Source organism: Danio aesculapii, chromosome 1 (genome assembly GCF_903798145.1).
Source record: "Danio aesculapii chromosome 1, fDanAes4.1, whole genome shotgun sequence".
NCBI lineage: Eukaryota > Metazoa > Chordata > Actinopteri > Cypriniformes > Danionidae > Danio > Danio aesculapii.
The window spans coordinates 62,880,607-62,902,986 of record NC_079435.1 but is presented as its reverse complement, the minus strand read 5'-3'; the positions used below and the strand labels follow the sequence as shown (position 1 = coordinate 62,902,986).

The 22,380-nt window shown below is 37.6% G+C and overlaps 1 protein-coding gene across 3 annotated transcripts in view; it reads left to right on the top strand.

Annotated features, from left to right (window-relative positions):
• The window catches only part of tpp2 (tripeptidyl peptidase 2), a 36,681-nt gene that overhangs the window by 6,984 nt on the left and 7,317 nt on the right, over positions 1-22,380 (top strand). For all 3 annotated transcript variants that reach the window (XM_056463992.1, XM_056463985.1, XM_056463976.1), the window contains exons 5-22: positions 233-357; positions 578-741; positions 1,084-1,238; positions 3,612-3,688; positions 3,791-3,918; positions 4,381-4,629; positions 4,788-4,903; positions 5,514-5,685; positions 6,136-6,293; positions 6,391-6,467; positions 9,515-9,621; positions 9,988-10,142; positions 11,929-12,045; positions 12,237-12,337; positions 12,791-12,887; positions 15,354-15,491; positions 18,988-19,232; positions 20,881-20,959. In XM_056463992.1, the coding sequence (XP_056319967.1) occupies positions 233-357; positions 578-741; positions 1,084-1,238; positions 3,612-3,688; positions 3,791-3,918; positions 4,381-4,629; positions 4,788-4,903; positions 5,514-5,685; positions 6,136-6,293; positions 6,391-6,467; positions 9,515-9,621; positions 9,988-10,142; positions 11,929-12,045; positions 12,237-12,337; positions 12,791-12,887; positions 15,354-15,491; positions 18,988-19,232; positions 20,881-20,959 (2,460 nt within the window). The remainder of the gene's footprint in view (positions 1-232; positions 358-577; positions 742-1,083; positions 1,239-3,611; positions 3,689-3,790; positions 3,919-4,380; positions 4,630-4,787; positions 4,904-5,513; positions 5,686-6,135; positions 6,294-6,390; positions 6,468-9,514; positions 9,622-9,987; positions 10,143-11,928; positions 12,046-12,236; positions 12,338-12,790; positions 12,888-15,353; positions 15,492-18,987; positions 19,233-20,880; positions 20,960-22,380) is intronic.

Here is a 22,380-nt window from a genome sequence, read left to right as displayed (position 1 = left end):
GAACAAATCCTGTAATAAATGTATTGATTATTGTTTGTTCATGTTAGTAAATGCATTAGCTAATACACACAGCTGATGATATACTGAATTATTGAATATCTGCATCACATCCGGCCTTTTATAAGCTCTTTAGTGTGTTTAGTAGGCAAATAAATGTGAGGTATGAGCTATTATTGTATCATGGTTGTGTATTGTTATTTTGTACTGAAATTGAGTGTGTGTGTGTTTTCAGATGGAGAAGCTCCAGAAGGAGGAGCTGCAGTGTCATGTGGAGCTGCTGGGAATGCTGGAGAAGAAATACAGTGATCCTGGACCCGTGTATGACTGTATATCATGGCACGACGGGGTCACGTGGAGGTCAGCACACTAAACAGTATAAATGCAGCCGACTTGTTCAGACAGATGTGTGTGTGTGTGTGTGTGTGTGTGTGTGTGTATGTGTGTGATTTGTGTGCTTTTCGTTTTTGCATGTGTCTAATGACTCTATTGCATGTGTCTGAGTGAGTCTAATGATTGTATGTGTGTTTGATGACTCTCTCTTGCTGTGTGTGTGTGTGTGTGTGTGTGTGTGTGTCAGGGCTGTGGTGGACACGTCTGAGTGTGGAGATCTGTCGTCCTGCACTGTCCTCAGCTCTTACAGAGAGAGACAGGAGTTCTGCACGCTGGGATTCGCAGAAATGCTCAACTTCTCCGTCAACATCTACGACGAGGGAAACACACTCTGTATTGTCACCAGCGGAGGTGCATCAATCAAACACACACGCACACACAGAGAGATTCACCACACATGTTGAGCAATGTGGTGTTATTTTCCAGCACAGTAATGACCATATGATTACTTTAATGCAGTAAATATTAAAGGTCTGAACACAATCAAGCAGCATTTTTGTATAAAGCGCTAAAGAAGTACAATTAACCTGACCTGAAATGTGCATCAGTGAATGAAATGTGTGTATAACTGAACATGAAGGAGTTTTTCATTAATCTGCGTGTGTGTGTGTGTGCGTGTGTGCGTGTGTGCGTGTGTGCGTGTGTGCGTGTGCGTGTGTGTGTGTGTGTGTGTGTGTGTGTGTGCGAGTGCAGGGGCCCATGGGACACACGTGGCCAGCATCGCAGCAGGTCATTTCCCAGATGAACCCGAGCGTAACGGTGTGGCTCCTGGAGCTCAGATCCTGGCGCTGAAGATCGGAGACACTCGCCTGAGCACCATGGAGACGGGAACCGGCCTCATACGAGCGGTCAGAGAGAAACACACACACACACACATCAGCAGATATTCACACTCAGAAACCAAGGCACTGTAGCACTAAAATCATTGCACACTGAGCCCAAAACTTTCACACATTAAAAAACAAATGCACCGTATATAATATAATATAATATAAAATATAATATAATATAATATAATATAATATGGCCTTTTCACACATTAAAGAATAAATAATATAAGGTAATATATTCTGATGTAATTTTTTTTGATCATGTGCATGAAAAAAATTAGCATAGTTTTCACACATTACATTAAATACAGTGCATTTATTTTTTTATGTAATATATTTAGAAGGTCATGATTAACACTCATTTAATAATTATTTATTTAATTTATTTTACTTTCTTCGGTGATGTATAAAACAATTATTTTTCCTGTGAAATGATATTTTTAAAGGTGAAGGTAAATATTTCTTATGTGTTTCTTTACAGTGGATTGAAATGAAAATGAGATTGTTTTTAGTCATCGAGTGGCCGTCTAATGATGTAATCTTATTGACTGTGGGATAAAAGGGTGGAGGGAGAGGATTATGTCACACACTGAGAAAGGCATTGTGCTGAAACATCTGTGTTTTGTATCACTGAAGAATGTGAAATAAAAGTTATATAAAGTAATTATTTAATGAGTGCGGATTATAACCCTCTGAATAATACTATTGACAAGATTAACGCACCAAAAACAGTTGCAAAGTTAATAACTTAATGTAATATATTTTAATATTATGTAATATTTTTGTTCATTTACACACTGAGCCTGAAATGTTCACTCATTTAAAAATAAATATGTTGTATTTGATATAATTAGTGCTGTCAATCGATTAAAAAACGTAACTAATTAATCACACTTTTTTTTGCAATTAATCGCGATTAATCACATTTAAAAGACTGAAACTTGTAATTTTGGCTATTCAAATGTAAAATGAATGTAAACGCAAGACAAAAAACTATTTAAATACAAAATATGATTGTTTATTATAGTTTTGTTTAACTTGTAACGCTGATTTCTTCATGTAAACAACACACCTGCAATAAACCATCAAGATCCTCCAACTGTTGGCTTGACAGCCATATTTATTACAGGAATAAAAACACAGGCATGTAAATGTCATTTAAATTTCAAAACAATCAATGCCAATAACAAACAGAAATGTTTTTCATGTTGGATTCTAAGTGGACTGCAGAAAAACCCAAAATCCAGGCAAAATTATAATAATAAAGTGTTGAACACAAACAATTGCACTCTGAAAAGTTGTATTGCTGAGAGTTGAGGACATTAATTATAAAGTAGGAGCAATTTTGTTTAGTCCCCCTTTACATTCAGCCAGTCTGTTGACGTTATCGGGGGACAGTGTGGCCCTTTTCTTTTGAATGATGTGAGCTGAGAGTGAGAACAGTCTCTCACAAGCACAATCACTGAATCAGCACATGAAGTTCGGTGACTAATTTTGGTGCCACTGGTACTACGACAAGGACGCAAAAAGCATCAAGGGGTGCATCAAAGGCACTCACAGGTACGCGTTGAGTCACACCAAAGACTAATTCTTACAGGGACTTTGGTCACACCGTTTCTAAACATTTAATTCTAAACAGCTTTGAGGGATACGAACACCGTCGGCGATGTTTAGGCGTTTGTTGTTGCTAGGAAACACGCACGCACGTGAGTCCCTTCAGATTCATCAACACGTACGATGGCGTTCAGCAAGTTTGCGTAAACTAAGTGTTCTAAAGTATGGCTGTATTGTACAAGCAAGGATTCTGACACCGCAACCTGAAGCAGACGCTTTACAAAAGTTGTGTTTAAGGGGGAAACACAAAAGGGCAGAGGAATGCGCAGCTTGCGACATCATCTGGCATGTTCAGAGTACATTTACATGCACACCAATACTCTGACTTTAATATGATTAAGATAATACTCTGATTAAGAGTCGACCATGTAAACAGCGACTCTGATTACCTTAAAGGACCACCGAGTCACGAAAGGTTTTTTGTTTCCATTCGGCATGTGGCGTCCAATTCCATTAAAACAAAAACAGAACGATTAAAAATGAAATGAGATGAAACTCTGGAGGAAACGCTGGATAGCCTGGTAATGCGACATTAATTATTTTATACTGAAACTTTCCTTCTAAAAGTCCTTCCTTGGTCTTTTCCATATTTCTTTGCATGTTGAACACGCGTCGGCCACAACAGGAAATAAAAAAACCTGCAGCTGCGTACATTTATTTTTAACGCGTTAAATATTTCAAATGAATCGCATGCGTTAACACACTAATTTTGACAGCACTAATATATTTATATATATATAATGAAATTTGAGATTTCTATATATTTTTCCTCTGCAGATGATTGAAGTTATAAACTATAAGTGTGATCTTGTGAACTACAGTTACGGTGAAGCGACGCATTGGCCAAACTCAGGGTGAGCATAAGTAATAACTTAAGAAATCTCTGACTGAAATCTGGATGCATCACTCAGGTGTGTGTGTGTGTGTGTGTGTGTGTGTGTGTGTGTGTTATACAGGAGAATCTGTGAGGTCATCACGGAGGCTGTACAGAAGTATAATGTCATGTTCGTGTCGAGTGCAGGGAATAACGGCCCGTGTCTGACCACTGTGGGCTGTCCTGGAGGAACCACCAGCAGTGTGATCGGTACGTAAATAAACACTCAAATAAACCCTTTATTAGCTGTACTATGTCTGTGTTCAGCAGGCCAAAGCATGAACCCATTAAACACGGCTGATTCTAGGATTGCTGGTACATTTCAAGCATTGTTCATTCATTATCACTGAACTAGAATGATAACAGATGGATAAATGATAACAGATGCATTATTAATCTTAAATTTTACAAAATGCTTAAATGTGATGGGGAACGTTTCTGTTAATAAATATTATTTAACCTATTGTTAAGCTTTTTAAACCAGCCTCTAATGCTGAACATGAATGAATTGTGTTTATTATAATCAGACTTGATGAATGAAACACTTTGATTGACATTCTCCCTTTATACGTGTCATCAGAGGGGGAAAGCTCCGCCCACTAGTGCCCATCTCTCCATCTCATTAGCATAATCAGCAGCCCTGAGTGAGCAGTGTGTTGTTGCTGTGTGCAGGAGTGGGAGCGTATGTTACTCCAGATATGATGGTGGCTGAGTATTCTCTGAGAGAGAAGCTTCCTCCTAATCAGTACACCTGGTCGTCCCGCGGGCCCTGCACAGACGGCGCTCTGGGCGTCAGTATTAGCGCTCCGGGCGGCGCCATCGCCTCCGTGCCCAACTGGACGCTGCGCGGCACACAGCTGATGAACGGCACCTCCATGTCCTCCCCGAACGCCTGCGGAGGAATCGCCCTGGTGCTGTCAGGTGGGTGAACCTGCATTATCAGCTCATGTATGTCTGAGGCTTCTTTACATTTAGTTTGTTCACTAGTGTGTGTGTGTCTGTGTGTCTGTGTGTGTGTGTGTGTGTGTGTGTGTGTGTGTGTGTGTGTGTGTGTGTGTGTGTGTGTGTGTGTGTGTCAGGTCTGAAGCAGAACGGTCTGCGGCCCACAGTGCCGGCGGTGCGCAGAGCTCTGGAGAACACTGCTCTGAAGGTGGAGGAGATCGAGGTGTTTGCGCAGGGACACGGAATCATACAGGTATGAGGATGAGGATGATGGAGGTATTGATGATGATGAAGATTATACTGGAGTTATTGATGATGATGAAGATTATCCTGGAGTTATTGATGATGATGGAGTTATTGATGATGATGATGATGATGAAGATTATCCTGGAGTTATTGAGGATGATGAAGATTATCCTGGAGTTATTGATGATGATGATGAAGATTATCCTGGAGTTATTGATGATGATGATGATGATGATGATGAAGATTATCCTGGAGTTATTGAGGATGATGAAGATTATCCTGGAGTCATTGATGATGATGATGATGATGAAGATTATCCTGGAGTTATTGGTGATGATGAAGATTATCCTGGAGTTATTGAGGATGATGATGGAGTTGATGATGATGATGATGAAGATTATGCTGAAGTTATTGATGATGATGATGTTAATCTAGTTATTGATGAGGAGGATGATTATGATGATGAAGACTATACTGGATTTATTGATGATGATGATGATGATGTTGAAGTTATAGATGATAAAGATGAAGATGCTGCTGCAGCATGAGTCTGCTCTTAGTGACCGTGTGTGTGTGTGTGTGTGTGTGTGTGTGTGTGTGTGCGTGTGTGTGCGCAGGTGGAGCGGGCGTTCGACTACCTCATGCAGCACAGTTCTCTGGCCTCCAGCAGTCTGGGCTTCAGCGTCAGTGCAGGATCTCAGAGAGGGATCTACCTCAGAGACGCCACACACGTCACTGCGCCATCTGACCACGGCGTCGGCATCGAGCCGCTCTTTCCAGAAAACACCGGTACTGGCAACACACACATCAACACCAGATTATCAACACTCTTCCACCGCTTTCATCCTTATTCAGATATTTCTCAAGTGCTGTTTAACAGAGACATCGTTCACAGGATTTCCTGTAAGATTTATCTTCTGGAGAAAGTTTGATTTCTTTTAGTTTGACTGGAATGAAAAGACATTTATTATTGATATTATTAGCCCCCTTAAGGAATGTATTTTTTGATTGGCTACAGAGCAAACCACCGATGTCCAGTGACTTGCCTGATTAACCTAGTGAAGTCTTTAAATGGCACTTTAAGCTGATTACTAGGATCTTGAAAAATCTAAATAATGTGGCATCATCATCATCTTCTTTAAACAGCACTTAAGAAATATTTTACAAACATTACCATATCTCAGGAGGACGAATAAAGCAGATGTGTTGTGATGTATTATGGGACTTTTCTCTCCTCAGAGAACGCAGCTCGTATCTCTCTGCAGCTTCACCTGGCGCTGGTCTGTAATGCGGCCTGGGTTCAGTGTCCGTCCCATCTGGAGCTCATGAATCAGTGCAGGCATGTGAACGTGCGCATCGACCCACAGGGCCTGCGAGAGGGGCTGCACTACACAGAGGTACTTCACTACTCTACAATACATTACACTGCACTGCATCTTTATCGCTCCATCTCACACTGCAGTGTCCTCATAATGATGTGTGTTTATTTTCCAGGTGTGTGGATACGACACGTCTGCTCTCAGTGCCGGCCCGCTTTTCAGAGTGCCCATAACCGTTATAATCCCTACCAAGTATGTTCACCCTTCTGGTCCATTAGCCTTTAGTGGGCACATTTCTGTTAACCTTCAGATTTCGCAGATTGAAATGACAGTTTTTTTGTTGTTGTTGATGTTGTTGTGCTGACCAAAGCACAAGAGTATCATGAAGCCTGCTCAAATGAGTGCAAAACCCACTCAAATAACACACCAAGAGGACATTTCTATGTAGTATAAATGTGTTATTGTGTTGGTTTATGATTTTTACAAATATTTATAACTTAAGGAATTGTGATTTACATTTATAAAGTCTTAAAAATCCCTTTTCATTATTTAATAACATCATATTTCACAGTTTACTGTCAAGCACAAAGGTGGGAAATGGTGTAGCAGCAGCAATGGTGACTGGGCAACAAAGCTATAGAGTCAGTCTGCCTGAAGAATGCTCCATATTCACAGCTGAAGCCTGTGCTTTACTTTTAGCATTGGAGTATATAGAAAATACTCAACAAAAGAAATCTATTATTTTTACAGACTCCAAATCATGCCTCCAAGTGATGGAATCTACAAAAAATGACCATCAATGATTGAGAATATTTTAACCAAAGTTCACCGTCTTAAAAATCAGTTTATCACATCATTTTTCCTGGATTCCAGGACATGTGGAGCTTTCAGGAAATGAGCGAGCTGATGCAGCTGCTAAAGATGCTTTGAAGCAAGTGGTGAACAAATGCCAAATTCCTCCATCAGAGATGAGACCTTTTATCAATATTTACATTTTAAACAAGTGGCAAGAGGAGTGGGATGCATTGGGAAATGATAAACTGCATGAAATCCAAGCTGAAATCTCAAACAGAATATTAAGACATTTAACGACTAGATTTGATTTTTACCAGGTGTTGTATTGGGCAAACAAGATTAACTCACGCCTTTTTACTTAAAGATGAAGATCCCAATTCAATTCAATTCAATTCCCCTTTATTTGTATAGCGCTTTTACAATGTAGATTGTGTCAAAGCAGCTTCACATAAAAGGTCACAGTAAATAGGAACAGTGTAGTTCAGTTTGTAGTGTTTAAGTTCAGTTCAGTTTAGCTCAGTTCAGTGTGGTTTAATAATCACTACTGAGAGTCCAAACACTGAAGAGCAAATCGATGCGCAGCTCTACAGATCCTGAACCATGCAAGCTAGAGGTGACAGCGGAGAGGGAAAAAAAGCTTCACTAATTGGCGAAAGTGAAGAAAAAAAACCTTGAGAGAAACCAGGCTCAGTTGGGCACGACCATTTTAATTTCTCCGCTGGCCAAACGTCTTGTGCAGAGCTGCAGTCTCAGCGGCGGAGGCTGGAAACTGGCCTCAGCGAAGACTCGTCTGTCTCTGGAGCGTCACAGGAATCAGTCTCATGTTCCACTCCTCCATGACCATCACAGTAGCTGCTCAGGATACGGCCTGGTCCAGGATTATGGAGACCTTGGATCCCACTCAATGCTTGTGCTGCAAAACTCTTACTGTAAAACACGTTTTACTGGACTGTCCTGCTTTTAATGATTCTACAAGACTTATTAATGAAATGAACATTTTTAGCAAAGCGACACCAGAAAAGATTTTAGAATTCTGATCATGTATTAACACTAAACTTATAAATTAAATAATAATTAAATCTTATTTAACTTGTGTATTCATTTGTTTGTTGTTCTTAATTGTTTATTTAATATTGAAATGTTCTTGCCATGAAAACAGCCTTGGTTGCTGACATGGCAATAAATAAAAAATACATTACATTAGATTACACTCAAGCACATCTAGATATTCAATTTCGCTTTTGGCCCAGATATTTATTGTAAAAAAAAAAAACAAAACAAAAAAAGTAAAAATTGTGCAAAAACTTGTGTATATCAAACGTTTTTTTAATAAAGATGATATTAAAAAATCGTTTGCGAAACTTTAGCATTTTTCACTAGGGATTATAAAAGACAGAAGTATCGATAAACTCTGACGTTAACGGTTCTGCTATCAGTACTGGAGAATTATTGCTGAATAAACATTATTTACAGTAGCATAATTTAACGGACCGGCCTTTTCTAATTTGCCATATTTGATATTCATCTGCACAGTTGGCAATCTCACATGAGAAACGTTCATGTTTCCGCCCAATAGTACAACATCGAGCGCGTCAATATAAAAGCCTTCACAGTTCTCGGCTCGTTCTCCGAGACTCATGCTAAGCACACACAGAGCTTGTAACGCGCGCGCGCGCACACAGTTTGTGAGCTTGCGGAGTGGTGGAGAGAACCAAACGGGTTGTATTTCTCAAGTGAACAGCAACAATGCCCGTTGCAACATACGCAACAAGTTGTTTTCTTGCATAAGCAGAAACGCAAGCAATCTGGCTAAGCATCTTTCAATAGTGTATTAACTGCAGAGAGACAAATAAGACGTTTTCGACTGGCTAGCTAAACATAATCCACATCGTTACGCTAGCAGTCAATCACATAAGGTCTCTCTAAATTAGTCTAACATTAATAGTTTGATAAATACACACATTCGGTTACATTGAAAACAGTATTTGTTTTCTGCAGGAGCCTAAATAAATCTTAAACATTAAAAATGCTTTTACATTTCCTGTATTTACAAATATAGCCTATGAATAGCCTAATAATACATTTATGATGAAATAAAGTGTTGTTAATTCTGTTTAATTTGTTTAAAACACTGTTAAAGTACCGAACCGATAAGTGGTATCGATCAAAGTAGTAATACCGTTAAAACCTTAACAATACCCATCCCTGTTTTTTATTACAATAAAAATAAATATTTGAATCATTTTATTTTTTAAGTAACTTAATTAAAGGCACAAAATGACATGAAGAAATCTAAGAAAAATGTTACTTTTGGATGAGGATCGAGTGTACTGTAGCTGTGTTTAATAGTAGGCTATTATCATGTTCCTGTGAGTTTAGCCGCAACACATTGGTTTCTGGAAATGCTGTCATTCTGCTAGAGTTTATGTTGAAACTGATGTGCGCACGTTTGTAGTGGGATCTACGGTTCGTGTTGATATCTGCTGTGTTTGTGTGTCCCCCAGAGTATCTGACAGTCGCAGTCAGGAGCTCTCTTTCACTGATGTCCACTTCCGGCCAGGACAGATCCGACGCCACTTCATCACCGTCCCTCAAGGAGCATCATGGGCAGGTAATCTGAGCGCCATCCCATCATGCATCTCTCAGCGCCTGTGAAGTAAACATGTGCTAGTGATTTCATCTACAGGAGTTCTTGATTCAGCGTTTCCCACATAAAAATACAACAGAATCTTAAAGTAAATACTATAAAGTTTGTCTTTAATCCCAATGTGTGTGTGTGTGTTTCAGCTATATTTTCTTATGCAGATTAACTAACCCTAGTCATTATTGAGGGAGTCATTATTTACGCCACCAAGTCAAACATCCAGCTTTTTGTCATGCAGAAAACACAATATTGCATACCTTGAGTGCATTACTAGTGCAGCATTAACCCCAGTGAAGCTCTATAGTGTAGTTATTAAGTGTGTGTTTCTTTCAGAGATCTCGCTGACGTCTCACACTGGCGACGTGTCCTCGAAGTTCGTCCTGCATGCGGTTCATCTGGTGAAGCAGCGAGCGTATCGAGCCAACGAGTTCTACAAGTTCTCCTCGCTGCTGGAGAAAGGCTCGCTCACAGAGGCCTTTCCAGTGCTGGTACACTGATTTACCCTAGTGTGCATCAGCTTTTTGAGCATTTGAAACACCACATGCTGGCGACACCTGCTGGTCAAAACTGTATAAATGCAACAAAATCTCAGACAAAACATGCATGAGAATTGACTTTTTCAAACATATTGCAAACATTAAAGGTGCTATATGTAAGTTTGTGACTCTTCTAAAGCTTAAAAATACCATAATATGTGTGGAGATATTCAGAAACATGCTCAGTGAACACTCCTGTTTATCTGAGAAACCTCAGCGTCAGATATTCTGCTTTGAACATGTGTTATACGTGCCGGAATGGCTGTCTTTGTTTTGGGTCTTTTAACCTGCCCGCTGCCAGTTTAGCCAATCATATTTTAGCACCCTGGGTTGCCAAATGATGGAAAACAGCGTATTTTATTTATTCATTCAGTCAGAAAGGCTCTGAAAGCATGCGTCCGTGACTGAAAAGCGACTTCCAGTGGACAGTAGCAGATTCAGAGTTCCACATGAGGTTATTAATTAGCAAATAATATAAATATTACGAGTGTAAACATTAGGTGAGCAGGTTACATTGTAACTGCGTGTCCTAACAACACGCTATGTGACGAGATACTCAGTGATGAGCAATTTGGCTGTTTGCACCAGACGAAACACGTCAGAAATGTAAATCCAGCCATTCAGAAGCACAGAATAGTGCACTCACTCAGGAAATGGTAAGGTTTATAATCTATTTAATACATATTAAAGCTCTTTAACTTCATTAAATGTACATGCTGAATCATATGTGTTTAGCTCTAAAGTTCAATTTCAAATGCTTTATTTTATTCTCCAGATCTGTGCTGAACTATCTGCTGCTGTTTTTATTATATGGCAATAAATGTCCTGTAAAATGGCATTCAAACTCACATTATTAGCGTTTAACATTGGATAAAACACATGAGGTCTACCTGATGTGATCATTGTCGGTTTTCTGTTGTTCTAATAGTCGTTTCTAATAAATCAATTCGAGATGTTGGTTAGGACAAAAACTCCTTTTAATCTGGAAAATATTCCCTCTATCGGGTGCCGTTGCTTTTATCTAGAACACGGTTTAAATCACTCACTCCTGTCCTCAATCTGGCAACCTGCGCTTGCGTTTGTTTTGATTCAGGAGTGCAATACCTAGTTCAACCACTGGGTGTCAAACTTGCATACTGCACCTATAAATGCACTAAGCTTATCCTAATATCATTTAAATATGATGTGTCTGCATCATATACAATCTTAATTTTTATATATATATATATATATTGATAAAAGATTAAATAAAAAAAAAAACAGTAATTACAATTAACATGAGGTCTTATATGAAATAATTAAATATCACTTATTACAGTTAGGAGTTAATGTGCAAACTTCTAGGTCTAGTCATTGTCTGTTAATTAAGTGTTAACTAAATTAGTTAATTATGTAAATAGCAATCCCATTTCACCCCGTAATTTTCCCCTTTATCTTTTTGCAATCGAAGGGAAAAGGTTTTGTTTTTGTTTTTTCCAAGATAACACATCTGATTAACATTATTTAGAAGTCGTTTTAAATAATATGCAATCTTTTATACATTTCAAGGCTTTTATATTGTTTATTTCATTGTGGGCTCTGCTATTAACTAATATGTTAATTATAATATATCATTTTCATTTACAAATGTCTCATTAAAACATCTACAAACTCGTGAAACTGATCTGAGATCGGGTCAAAACCTATTGAAACCTATTTCACAGTGAATTCAGAGCTTGTTACCTTGTTTGTTTTTCAGCCAGGACGAACTCTGGAGCTGTGTATTGCGCGCTGGTGGGCCAGTCTCGGTGACGTCACCATCGATTATGTCATTTCCTTCCACGGCCTGGTGACGTCGCCCTCTCCTATTCACATCGTGAGTGACTCTGGGTTTTTATACGGCTCACTTATAATCTTATCCAAATATGAACATTAGCAAGAAATCATTTAAACATGCAAATAAAAACATTAAAGAAAAGACCTGCACATTTCGCTAGGTCATGTACATTTGGTTGTTTGTGAGCTTGAGCAATGGTTCATTAAGAGCTGTTGTTTTTCTGTCTCTAGCACGCTTCTGAAGGCATTTCCAGTTTTGAGGTTTGCTCTCCATTGAGATACGAAGATGTTTCTCCAACAATCACACTGAAGAACTGGGTTCAGCCGCTGCGGTAAACACACAACACCAATGCACCAAAATATATTGGCAATATTCACTGAGGAGCATTCATTTTTCAGAAAAACATGTTTATGCTGAGCCATTGACTTCCAGAGGGTTTTTTTGTTCCTATGGATGTCAATGGCTGAACATTCTTGTTTTGTGGAGTGTGAGGAAATGAGGAAATGTTCATATCTGGGTGTACTGTCGCTTTAAATGCATCAGAAAAATGTCTTCAGATTTCCTTTAAAGCATCTTAGAGTTCAGATCTAGTATGCATACTCATGTTTGCTGTCAGAAAGACCCATAAATCTAGTTTAAATGGGATAAGAAGTGTTTTATGTCTCTTAGGTCATAAGCTGAAGGTTTGTGAAGAGTTCCTCTGGGAGTAGATGTCTTTAAATACTTATTATATCCCCATGAATAATTCAGATATGTCTCTCTGCTGTGTTTTTCTCCTCCACAGGCCTGTAAGTGCTAAAATCAAACCGCTGGGCTTGAGAGACGTGTTGCCCAACAACAGGCAGCTCTATGAGCTCGTCCTCACGTATAATTTCCACCAGGTCAGTTTTCACACCTTCACAGATTGGACCACCTCCTTTGCTCCCAAAACCAACTATTTCTTTATATATTTTATTACAAATGGCAAAGACGGTGGAATCTACAAACATGTAACAGACTCTGTGAAATTAGCCCTGATGTTGGCAAATAAAACAACTATTATTTTACATTTTAATATAAATTCTACAACTGATGGGACCAGCTGTACCTGCTGTCACTCCAGGATGACACACAAGTTTTTAATACCTAGGCTGTGTTCGAAATCGTCCCCTATACTCTTAGGCCCCGTTTACACTAATGCGTTTTAGTTTTAAAACGGTGGTTTAAAATGAAAACGATCCGCATCCACACTAGCGTTTCACCCAGTGTTTCTGAACAACTCTCCGTCTACATTAGACCGCTGAAAACGCACATCACGTGACCACACACACACACACACACACACACACACACACTGGCATGTGCTGCAGCATATCTAGCCAGTGGAGAGCTGTGCTCGTCAGACTGTTCATCAAGGATCTACCGCTGGATCTAATCTCACTATATTTGTTAAACGTGCTATGTAATTCATCTTGTTGTCTATATCTAATGACATATTCCCTGACTTTGGTCTTTTGAATCTATTACTTGTTCTCAGGTGACGCAAAGATAAGTTAATAATTAATATAACCACATACACTCTCTATATTGACTGATTGTTTGCCTTTATTTCCTATATTATATAAACTTATTGTACGTTATACTTTTATAATGGCCATTACTGATTATTAAAACTGATATTCAGCAAAAGAGAGGGTGTGTTTCGTATTTCCAATGAAAATGAAAGGAGGCAGTGATGTTATAGGCTCTGTTATGTTATAATTATGCACACAGTGAAGATGACACTCATATATGCTGCACGACGCCTTAACAGTTCTGCTGTCTGTTAAGTTGTTTATATGAAAATGAGAATAGCAGTTCCTTATATCATGTGTTCATTTTATTGTTAAGATAGTGAAACAACGTAGGCTGCGTATCCAGGATGATGTGAATAAGGTTAAAGTACACTGTTTCCTTTAAACATTTAGCTGACGTGTCCTCGGGAGTCTGTTTTCCATATCAAACTTGCAAAGTGTGAACTTACAAGGAGAGGATGCAGGACTAAACTGTGTGTAGGCTACTTAATATTGAGGGAAAAGCCCCAATCAGAGAAGCGAATGTCTGCAGCCCTGCCTTCGTTTTCAGATGTCTCCGTTTTCCCCCATCCACACGTGACCCTTTAATGGGTGTCTGAAACCATAATAGATGTTATGAAGTGCACTCAATCAATCTCATAATGCACAGCATTAAGGAGTCTACAACCCATTTACACTCGACAGCTAGAGAATACCCATAATGCACTGAGAGAGTTTGCACACTGAATGAATTTCCGCATCTGACCACTAGATGGTGTCTAAAGTACAATCCAATCAGTGTGGACAGTTGAATTAATAGCCCTCCTGAATTATTAGGCCCCCTCTGTATATCCATTCATTTTCTTTTTGGCTTGGGTTTAATAACTCATTTCTAATGACAGTAATAAATATTTGACTAGATATTCTTCAAGATACTAGTATTCAGCTTAAAGCAACATTTAAAGGCTTAACTAGGTTAATTAGGCAAGTTATTGTATAACACAGGATATCCGCTGGGTCTTAAAATGTCTTAAATATGAAAAGCTCAATTTTAAGCTTAAATCTGCTGAAATGTTGTGTTGTAGGTCTTAAATCTTTTTTGTTTTTAACAGGTCTTAATTTTCCTTTGTTCATGTATAGCTACCCAAATCTAGCCATTAACACCAATACAATCACCAACAATCCCAATCTCAATAAAACGTTTAACTTCGTATTTAAAAATATCATTTAATTACTTTCCTTACAGTAATTTGTTTAAAAGTTCTCAATTTATTTACTGCTGAAGATACTGACCAGATATTTTATTATTAATTTATTATCATTATTGTATTATTAAATGTATAAAATTATAATAATTTTTTGATAGGGCAAGTGAAGATCTTTTCCAGCTGGGATATTCCAATAAAATCACTGTATAAGTCTAAAATTTCATTCATAATGGTCTTAAAAATGTCTTAAAATGTCTTAAATTTAACTTGGTGAAACCTGCAGAAACCCTGATATAAGTGGTTTGTTCTGGAGAGAACCCAAAACTAATATTGCTGAAGGGAGCTAATAATATTGACCTTAAAATGGCTTTAAAACAATTAAAAACTGCTTTTATTCTAGCCGAAATAAAACAAAATAAGAAGAAATAAAATTAGAGGAAATACTGTGAGAAATTCCTGAATCTGTTCAACATCTTTTTTTTTTTAATTCACAGGATTGCGAGTAATTTTGACTTCAGCTGTAGTTTAAATATATAATATTTCTTAATTATTATTTAAATGGAATGATAACGATGAATCTGCATGTTTTCTTCATTCTGTGTTTCAGCCGAAGAGCGGCGAGGTGACGCCCAGCTGTCCGCTGCTCTGTGAGTTATTATACGAGTCTGAGTTCGACAGTCAGCTCTGGCTCCTGTTTGACCAGAACAAGAGGCTCATGGGATCTGGAGACGCGTACCCACACCAGGTGACCAGAACAATGACAAACCTACACACAACCTTCACACGACCACATCAGAACATAAAGCTGAAGATCAACAATTACCACATGGTGTTTCCACACATCAGGCATTCAGTTCAGATCATGACCGTAAAGCTGAAGAAAAATACATAAATAATTTACCATCAGCACAGAATGATTTACAATAGAATAGATGTATTCAGATGCATACAGAATGCTGTAGAGTATGATGGTCTATAGACCTTTTGCTTAGAATGCAAAATCGTGTATGCGTAAGGAGGATGATAGGAACTTTCAGTCGGCAGCTGATGCGTATAAACAGTCACATTCAGACAGCTTTGAAACGATAGTTTTAATCTATTTGACTGGCTTTGAACTAATCCTGCTGTTGATCAGCGCCACCTCCTGGACGGATTATTTTATAATGCCATCTAATAGGAATGAAAAACAACATTTTGCGAGTCATTTACCACTACCGCCAGACGGCATCTTGTGCTGTTTAAATGAAGCAGCGTCATCGCTAAAGTAATCATTTTCCCTTTTATTCAAATATATAACTAACCCAAACTAATGTAATTCACCAACATGTTGGTACTGTCCCACTGGCACAACGTAAAAGTAAAGTGGCATTTTGAAATGACAGAAAAACACACACCGTGGTGAATACTACACTACACAAACTAACTAAATGAAACAGAAACGGCTCCCAATTAGAATCAACACGCTAATCAGCCAGAACAGTGTCAGTAACTTACTTTTATTTTTTGGAAATTGCATGGATTAACGTCACATGTTAAGACTCATGTCAGTAATAAGGCTTGCTCTATAATGCAGTGATCTAATGTGTGTGTGTGTGTGTGTGCATTGAAGAGCTGCTGAGCACAGTATAACAGCTGACAGGTCGAGAACACTGATGCTGTATTTCAACAGCTGATCTGACGGCAGACACTGAATCAGGAAAACCATTTTCTCTCTTGCTTGAACCACATCTGACAGAAGTATAACGGCTTGTACATTACAGATATATACGGACATATAATGGATTTGCTCTCAGTGTTTGGACTCTCAGTAGTGATTATTAAACCACACTGAACTGAGCTAAACTGAACTGAACTTAAACACTGAAAACTGAACTACACTGTTCCAATTTACTATGATCTTCTATGTGAAGCTGCTTTGACACAATCTACATTGTAAAAGCGCTGTACAAATAAAGGTGAATTAAACTGAATTGAATTCAACACACACCTTTCAAAATCAAGGTTGTAGATCACAAAAACACTCCATAAGCCACTCAAAATGGTATTGACAACTATTTTCTGATCAAGATTAACCAGTCGTAAATGCTGTAAACGGACGTTCTACAGGAAACCCTGGTCACTATGGCGTCCTTCATGCAGCAACGAAGAAAAAGGTCCATAGTAAAATGCTCTAGAATAGAATACTCATTAATAGACTGGAATGCTCTAGAATAGAATACTCATTAATAAACTGGAATGCTCTAGAATAGAATACTCATCAATAGACTGGAATGCTCTAGAATAGAATACTCATCAATAGAATGGAATGCTCTAGAATAGAATACTCATCAATAGACTGGAATGCTCTAGAATAGAATACTCATCAATAGACTGGAATGCTCTAGAATAGAATACTCATCAATAGACTGGAATGCTCTAGAATAGAATACTCATCAATAGAATGGAATGCTCTAGAATAGAATACTCATCAATAGACTGGAATGCTCTAGAATAGAATACTCATCAATAGAATGGAATGCTCTAGAATAGAATACTCATCAATAGACTGGAATGCTCTAGAATAGAATACTCATCAATAGACTGGAATGCTCTAGAATAGAATACTCATCAATAGACTGGAATGCTCTAGAATAGAATACTCATTAATAGACTGGAATGCTCTAGAATAGAATACTCATTAATAAACTGGAATGCTCTAGAATAGAATACTCATCAATAGAATGGAATGCTCTAGAATAGAATACTCATCAATAGAATGGAATGCTCTAGAATAGAATACTCATCAATAGACTGGAATGCTCTAGAATAGAATACTCATCAATAGAATGGAATGCTCTAGAATAGAATACTCATCAATAGAATGGAATGCTCTAGAATAGAATACTCATCAATAGAATGGAATGCTCTAGAATAGAATACTCATCAATAGAATGGAATGCTCTAGAATAGAATACTCATCAATAGACTGGAATGCTCTAGAATAGAATACTCATCAATAGACTGGAATGCTCTAGAATAGAATACTCATCAATAGAATGGAATGCTCTAGAATAGAATACTCATCAATAGACTGGAATGCTCTAGAATAGAATACTCATCAATAGAATGGAATGCTCTAGAATAGAATACTCATCAATAGACTGGAATGCTCTAGAATAGAATACTCATCAATAAACTGGAATGCTCTAGAATAGAATACTCATCAATAGAATGGAATGCTCTAGAATAGAATACTCATCAATAGAATGGAATGCTCTAGAATAGAATACTCATCAATAGACTGGAATGCTCTAGAATAGAATACTCATCAATAGAATGGAATGCTCTAGAATAGAATACTCATCAATAGACTGGAATGCTCTAGAATAGAATACTCATCAATAAACTGGAATGCTCTAGAATAGAATACTCATCAATAGAATGGAATGCTCTAGAATAGAATACTCATCAATAGAATGGAATGCTCTAGAATAGAATACTCATCAATAGACTGGAATGCTCTAGAATAGAATACTCATCAATAGAATGGAATGCTCTAGAATAGAATACTCATCAATAGACTGGAATGCTCTAGAATAGAATACTCATCAATAAACTGGAATGCTCTAGAATAGAATACTCATCAATAAACTGGAATGCTCTAGAATAGAATACTCATCAATAGAATGGAATGCTCTAGAATAGAATACTCATCAATAGAATGGAATGCTCTAGAATAGAATACTCATCAATAGACTGGAATGCTCTAGAATAGAATACTCATCAATAGACTGGAATGCTCTAGAATAGAATACTCATCAATAGAATGGAATGCTCTAGAATAGAATACTCATCAATAGACTGGAATGCTCTAGAATAGAATACTCATTAATAGACTGGAATGCTCTAGAATAGAATGCTCATCAATAGACTGGAATGCTCTAGAATAGAATACTCATTAATAGACTGGAATGCTCTAGAATAGAATGCTCATCAATAGAATGGAATGCTCTAGAATAGAATGCTCTGTCAGTTTTTAAGTAAGATTTACTCTCTTTCTTACAGAATCATCCCAGTCAATCTAAATAAAGAAGTTATTTCCAAATAAAGCTCTGTAAGGCATCTGGTGAAATGTTATTTATATGGCAATATATGCCACAGTAAAGCAAAATATCAACATATCAGATTTCTCCAGGATCGTGCGGCTCTACTGAATGAGTACAGCAGATGTTTTTGAGCTTATGCACATGTGTGTGTTTCAGTACTCTCTGAAGCTGGAGAAAGGTGACTACACAGTGCGTCTGCAGGTGCGTCACGAGCAGCAGAGCGAGCTGGAGCGTCTGAAGGATCTGCCATTCGTAGTGTCTCACCGTCTGTCCAACACACTCTCGCTGGACGTCTACGAGACGCACCGCGCCGCCCTGCTGGCCAAGAAGAAGGCCAACTCCATCACACTGAGCCCCGGCGCCTCACAGCCATTTTACATCACCAGTCTGCCCGACGACAAGTGAGTGTCTAGCCGTCCAATCAGCATCATTATTCCAGTTTTCAGTCTCACATTACACATGAATATAATACTACATTTATAGTAAATACTGTAGGGTTTTTGAGCCATGCTATAGTAAATTACTTGTTGTGATTCTACAGTTGCTATGGTAACACAACAACTACAGTAATTAATCTGTTGTGATTCTACAGTTGCCATGGTAACACAACAACTATAGTAATTAATCTGTTGTGATTCTACAGTTGCTATGGTAGCATCCACTATAGTTATTGATCTGTTGTGGTGATTCTACAGTTGCTATGGTGACACAACAACTATTGTAATTAATCTGTTGTTATTCTAGAGTTGCTATGGTAACATCCACTATAGTTATTGATCTGTTGTGGTGATTCTACAGTTGCTATGGTAACACAACTATTGTAATTGATCTGTTTTGATTCTACAGTTGCTATTGTAACACAACCGTAGTAATTAACCTGCTTTGTTGATTCTACAGTTGCTATGGTAACACAACCATATTAATTGATCTGTTGTGGTGATTCTACAGTTGCTATGGTGACACAACAACTATTGTAATTAATCTGTTGTTATTCTAGAGTTGCTATGGTAACACATCCATTATAGTTATTGATCTGTTGTGGTGATTCTACAGTTGCTATGGTAACACAACAACTATAGTAATTAATCTGTTGTGATTTGTACAGTTGCTATGGTAACACATCCACTATAGTTATTGATCTGTTGTGGTGATTTTACAGTTGCTATGGTAACACAACTATTGTAATTGATCTGTTTTGATTCTACAGTTGCTATGGTAACACAACCGTAGTAATTAACCTGCTTTGTTGATTCTACAGTTGCTATGGTAACACAACCATATTAATTGATCTGTTGTGGTGATTCTACAGTTGCTATGGTAACACAACAACTACAGTGTAAACAATATAAACAAATGACTTAATACTGTAGTTTTCTACAAATTTAGAGTATATAATACTGCAATACGCCAGTTTACTGTAGTAAAAACTAAAGTATACTACAGTATATATTACAGTTAATCAGTTCACTATAGTTAATACTACAGTAGAGAGTAAAGAGGTGTAAATATTATAATATATACAGCTTAATACATTTTACTATAGTGTAGTTAAAAAAGACTGTTTAATATAAACCACAGTGGTGCTTCATGTGGCATGATCCTTCAGAAATCATCCTAATTTAACATTTCTGATTATTATTAATGTTGTAAACAGTTGTGCTGCTTTATATGTTTGTGGAAAATACAACAACTAACAACTTCTAGGATTCATTTCTGAGATTCACTCATAAACAGAAAACAGCATTTAACTGAAATGGATTTTGTCAAGTGAATGCATCCCTGGTTAATTAGAGGATAAATACAGGCTAAACAAATAAAAAACAATTAATAACTTGCCAAAGACATGAGTTTAATGAAGATGTCGATTAAAAAAAAAGATCAACTTTTTATTTCATTTTATTAAAAACATGTGAAATTTGTCATTTTTAAAATAGGTTTTCATGATTTGATAGTTGGTTTAAGGGGGCTGAAATTACAGAATTGGGGGTCTGTAGCTCACCTAAAGAGGGTCTATATCCACCCTGCAACAATACAGTCTCTGTGTTTCAGGATCCCCAAAGGCGCCGGTCCGGGCGGGTTCATCTCCGGCTCTCTGGTTCTGCCCAAGAGTGAGTTCGGCAAAAAAGCAGTGAGTCCCAGTCTCTCAAACACTGTTGATTCAGCTGGTCTGTAGCCCTGCATGCTGCCACTGCGCTCCCATCGGCCGCCTGTCCTTCTAGAGGTGTCTTCACCTCACACCTAAGGGCTTTTATTTTTATATTATTTAATTTTGTTTAGTTTATTATTATATTTTTATTTTATTTTTATATTATTTTATTTAGTTTAGTTTATTATTATATTTTTATTGTATTTTTTATATTTTATTTTGATTTATTTTTATATTTATTTTGTTTTATTTTATTTTCTAACTTTTGTTAATTAACAATCAGTGATTAATCTGAGAATTCTTTAGGGAATATCTGAATAACAAGGTGTTTCATTTGCTTCAAATTCAGTGTATTCGTTTATTCACAGCATTGACTGAAGTTAGATTTGACACCCGATAGAATCATTTTTTATTCATGCATCCTCTTTTATATCAATTATTTGAACTTAATTAATTAGAATAATGTGGAGATTATAACAAACCAGTCAAAACTAATTTTCCCCCCACATAAGTAGCAACAGAAGCTGCATCTGAAACTGCATTACAGTTGCATTGTGTTAAAATGAATACTCACACTTCAGTGCTCAAAATATTATTATTAATGTAAATACCTTAAATAGTAAAACTTAAACCACCAACAGGTGGCAGTGTGTGACTGATGAAAAGTGAGCCACTGAATTACTCATGATTTGACTTGATTTCTAACTATTATTTGTGAATGTTTTTTAATTCCACTTTTGCATTTGTGTTGATGTTCTGGCACTTGTGTGACACTGGCACTGCTTGACTATATCATACTAACTCATTCCCCATATATTGAGTTTTGGGATTATTATAACTGCATCCAGCTAGCTCTGCTTCTGTTTATTAATTTTTTCAGAGTGAGTCGGTGTAATGTCAGCTCAATGTCTGCTTCAGCAGTTATAATTATGCCTATTGCACATGTCTGTTCATGTTTATGATCAGTTTTGCGTCTGTTGTCTGTGATTGACTGCTGCTGCCGGTGCTTCACTCCTGATGATTTGAGCATAGTAACAAGAAACAGCAGTGATACGACAGCATGTTTCACTCTCTCTCTGTTTTACTCATGGTGCTGGTGGCCAAACACTGAAGAAAGCCTGTAAGAGTTCAGTTTAGATGATTCACGATTTGCATTATTATATCAGGTGATTTGCATTGCATCACTGCTTCTGTCTGCACTGAATGTGGATAATGCTGGTGTGTCAATTCACAAAAAATAGGACTATGAAGGCTGTGCTGAAAATGCTTGCATGCATCACTTCACCCTGTGTATTGCAATGCGCACACACACACACACACACACACACACACACACACACACACACACACATGCACCAGTGTTTAAGAGCAGCACAGGTCATCTATCTGAACTCCAGCACAGT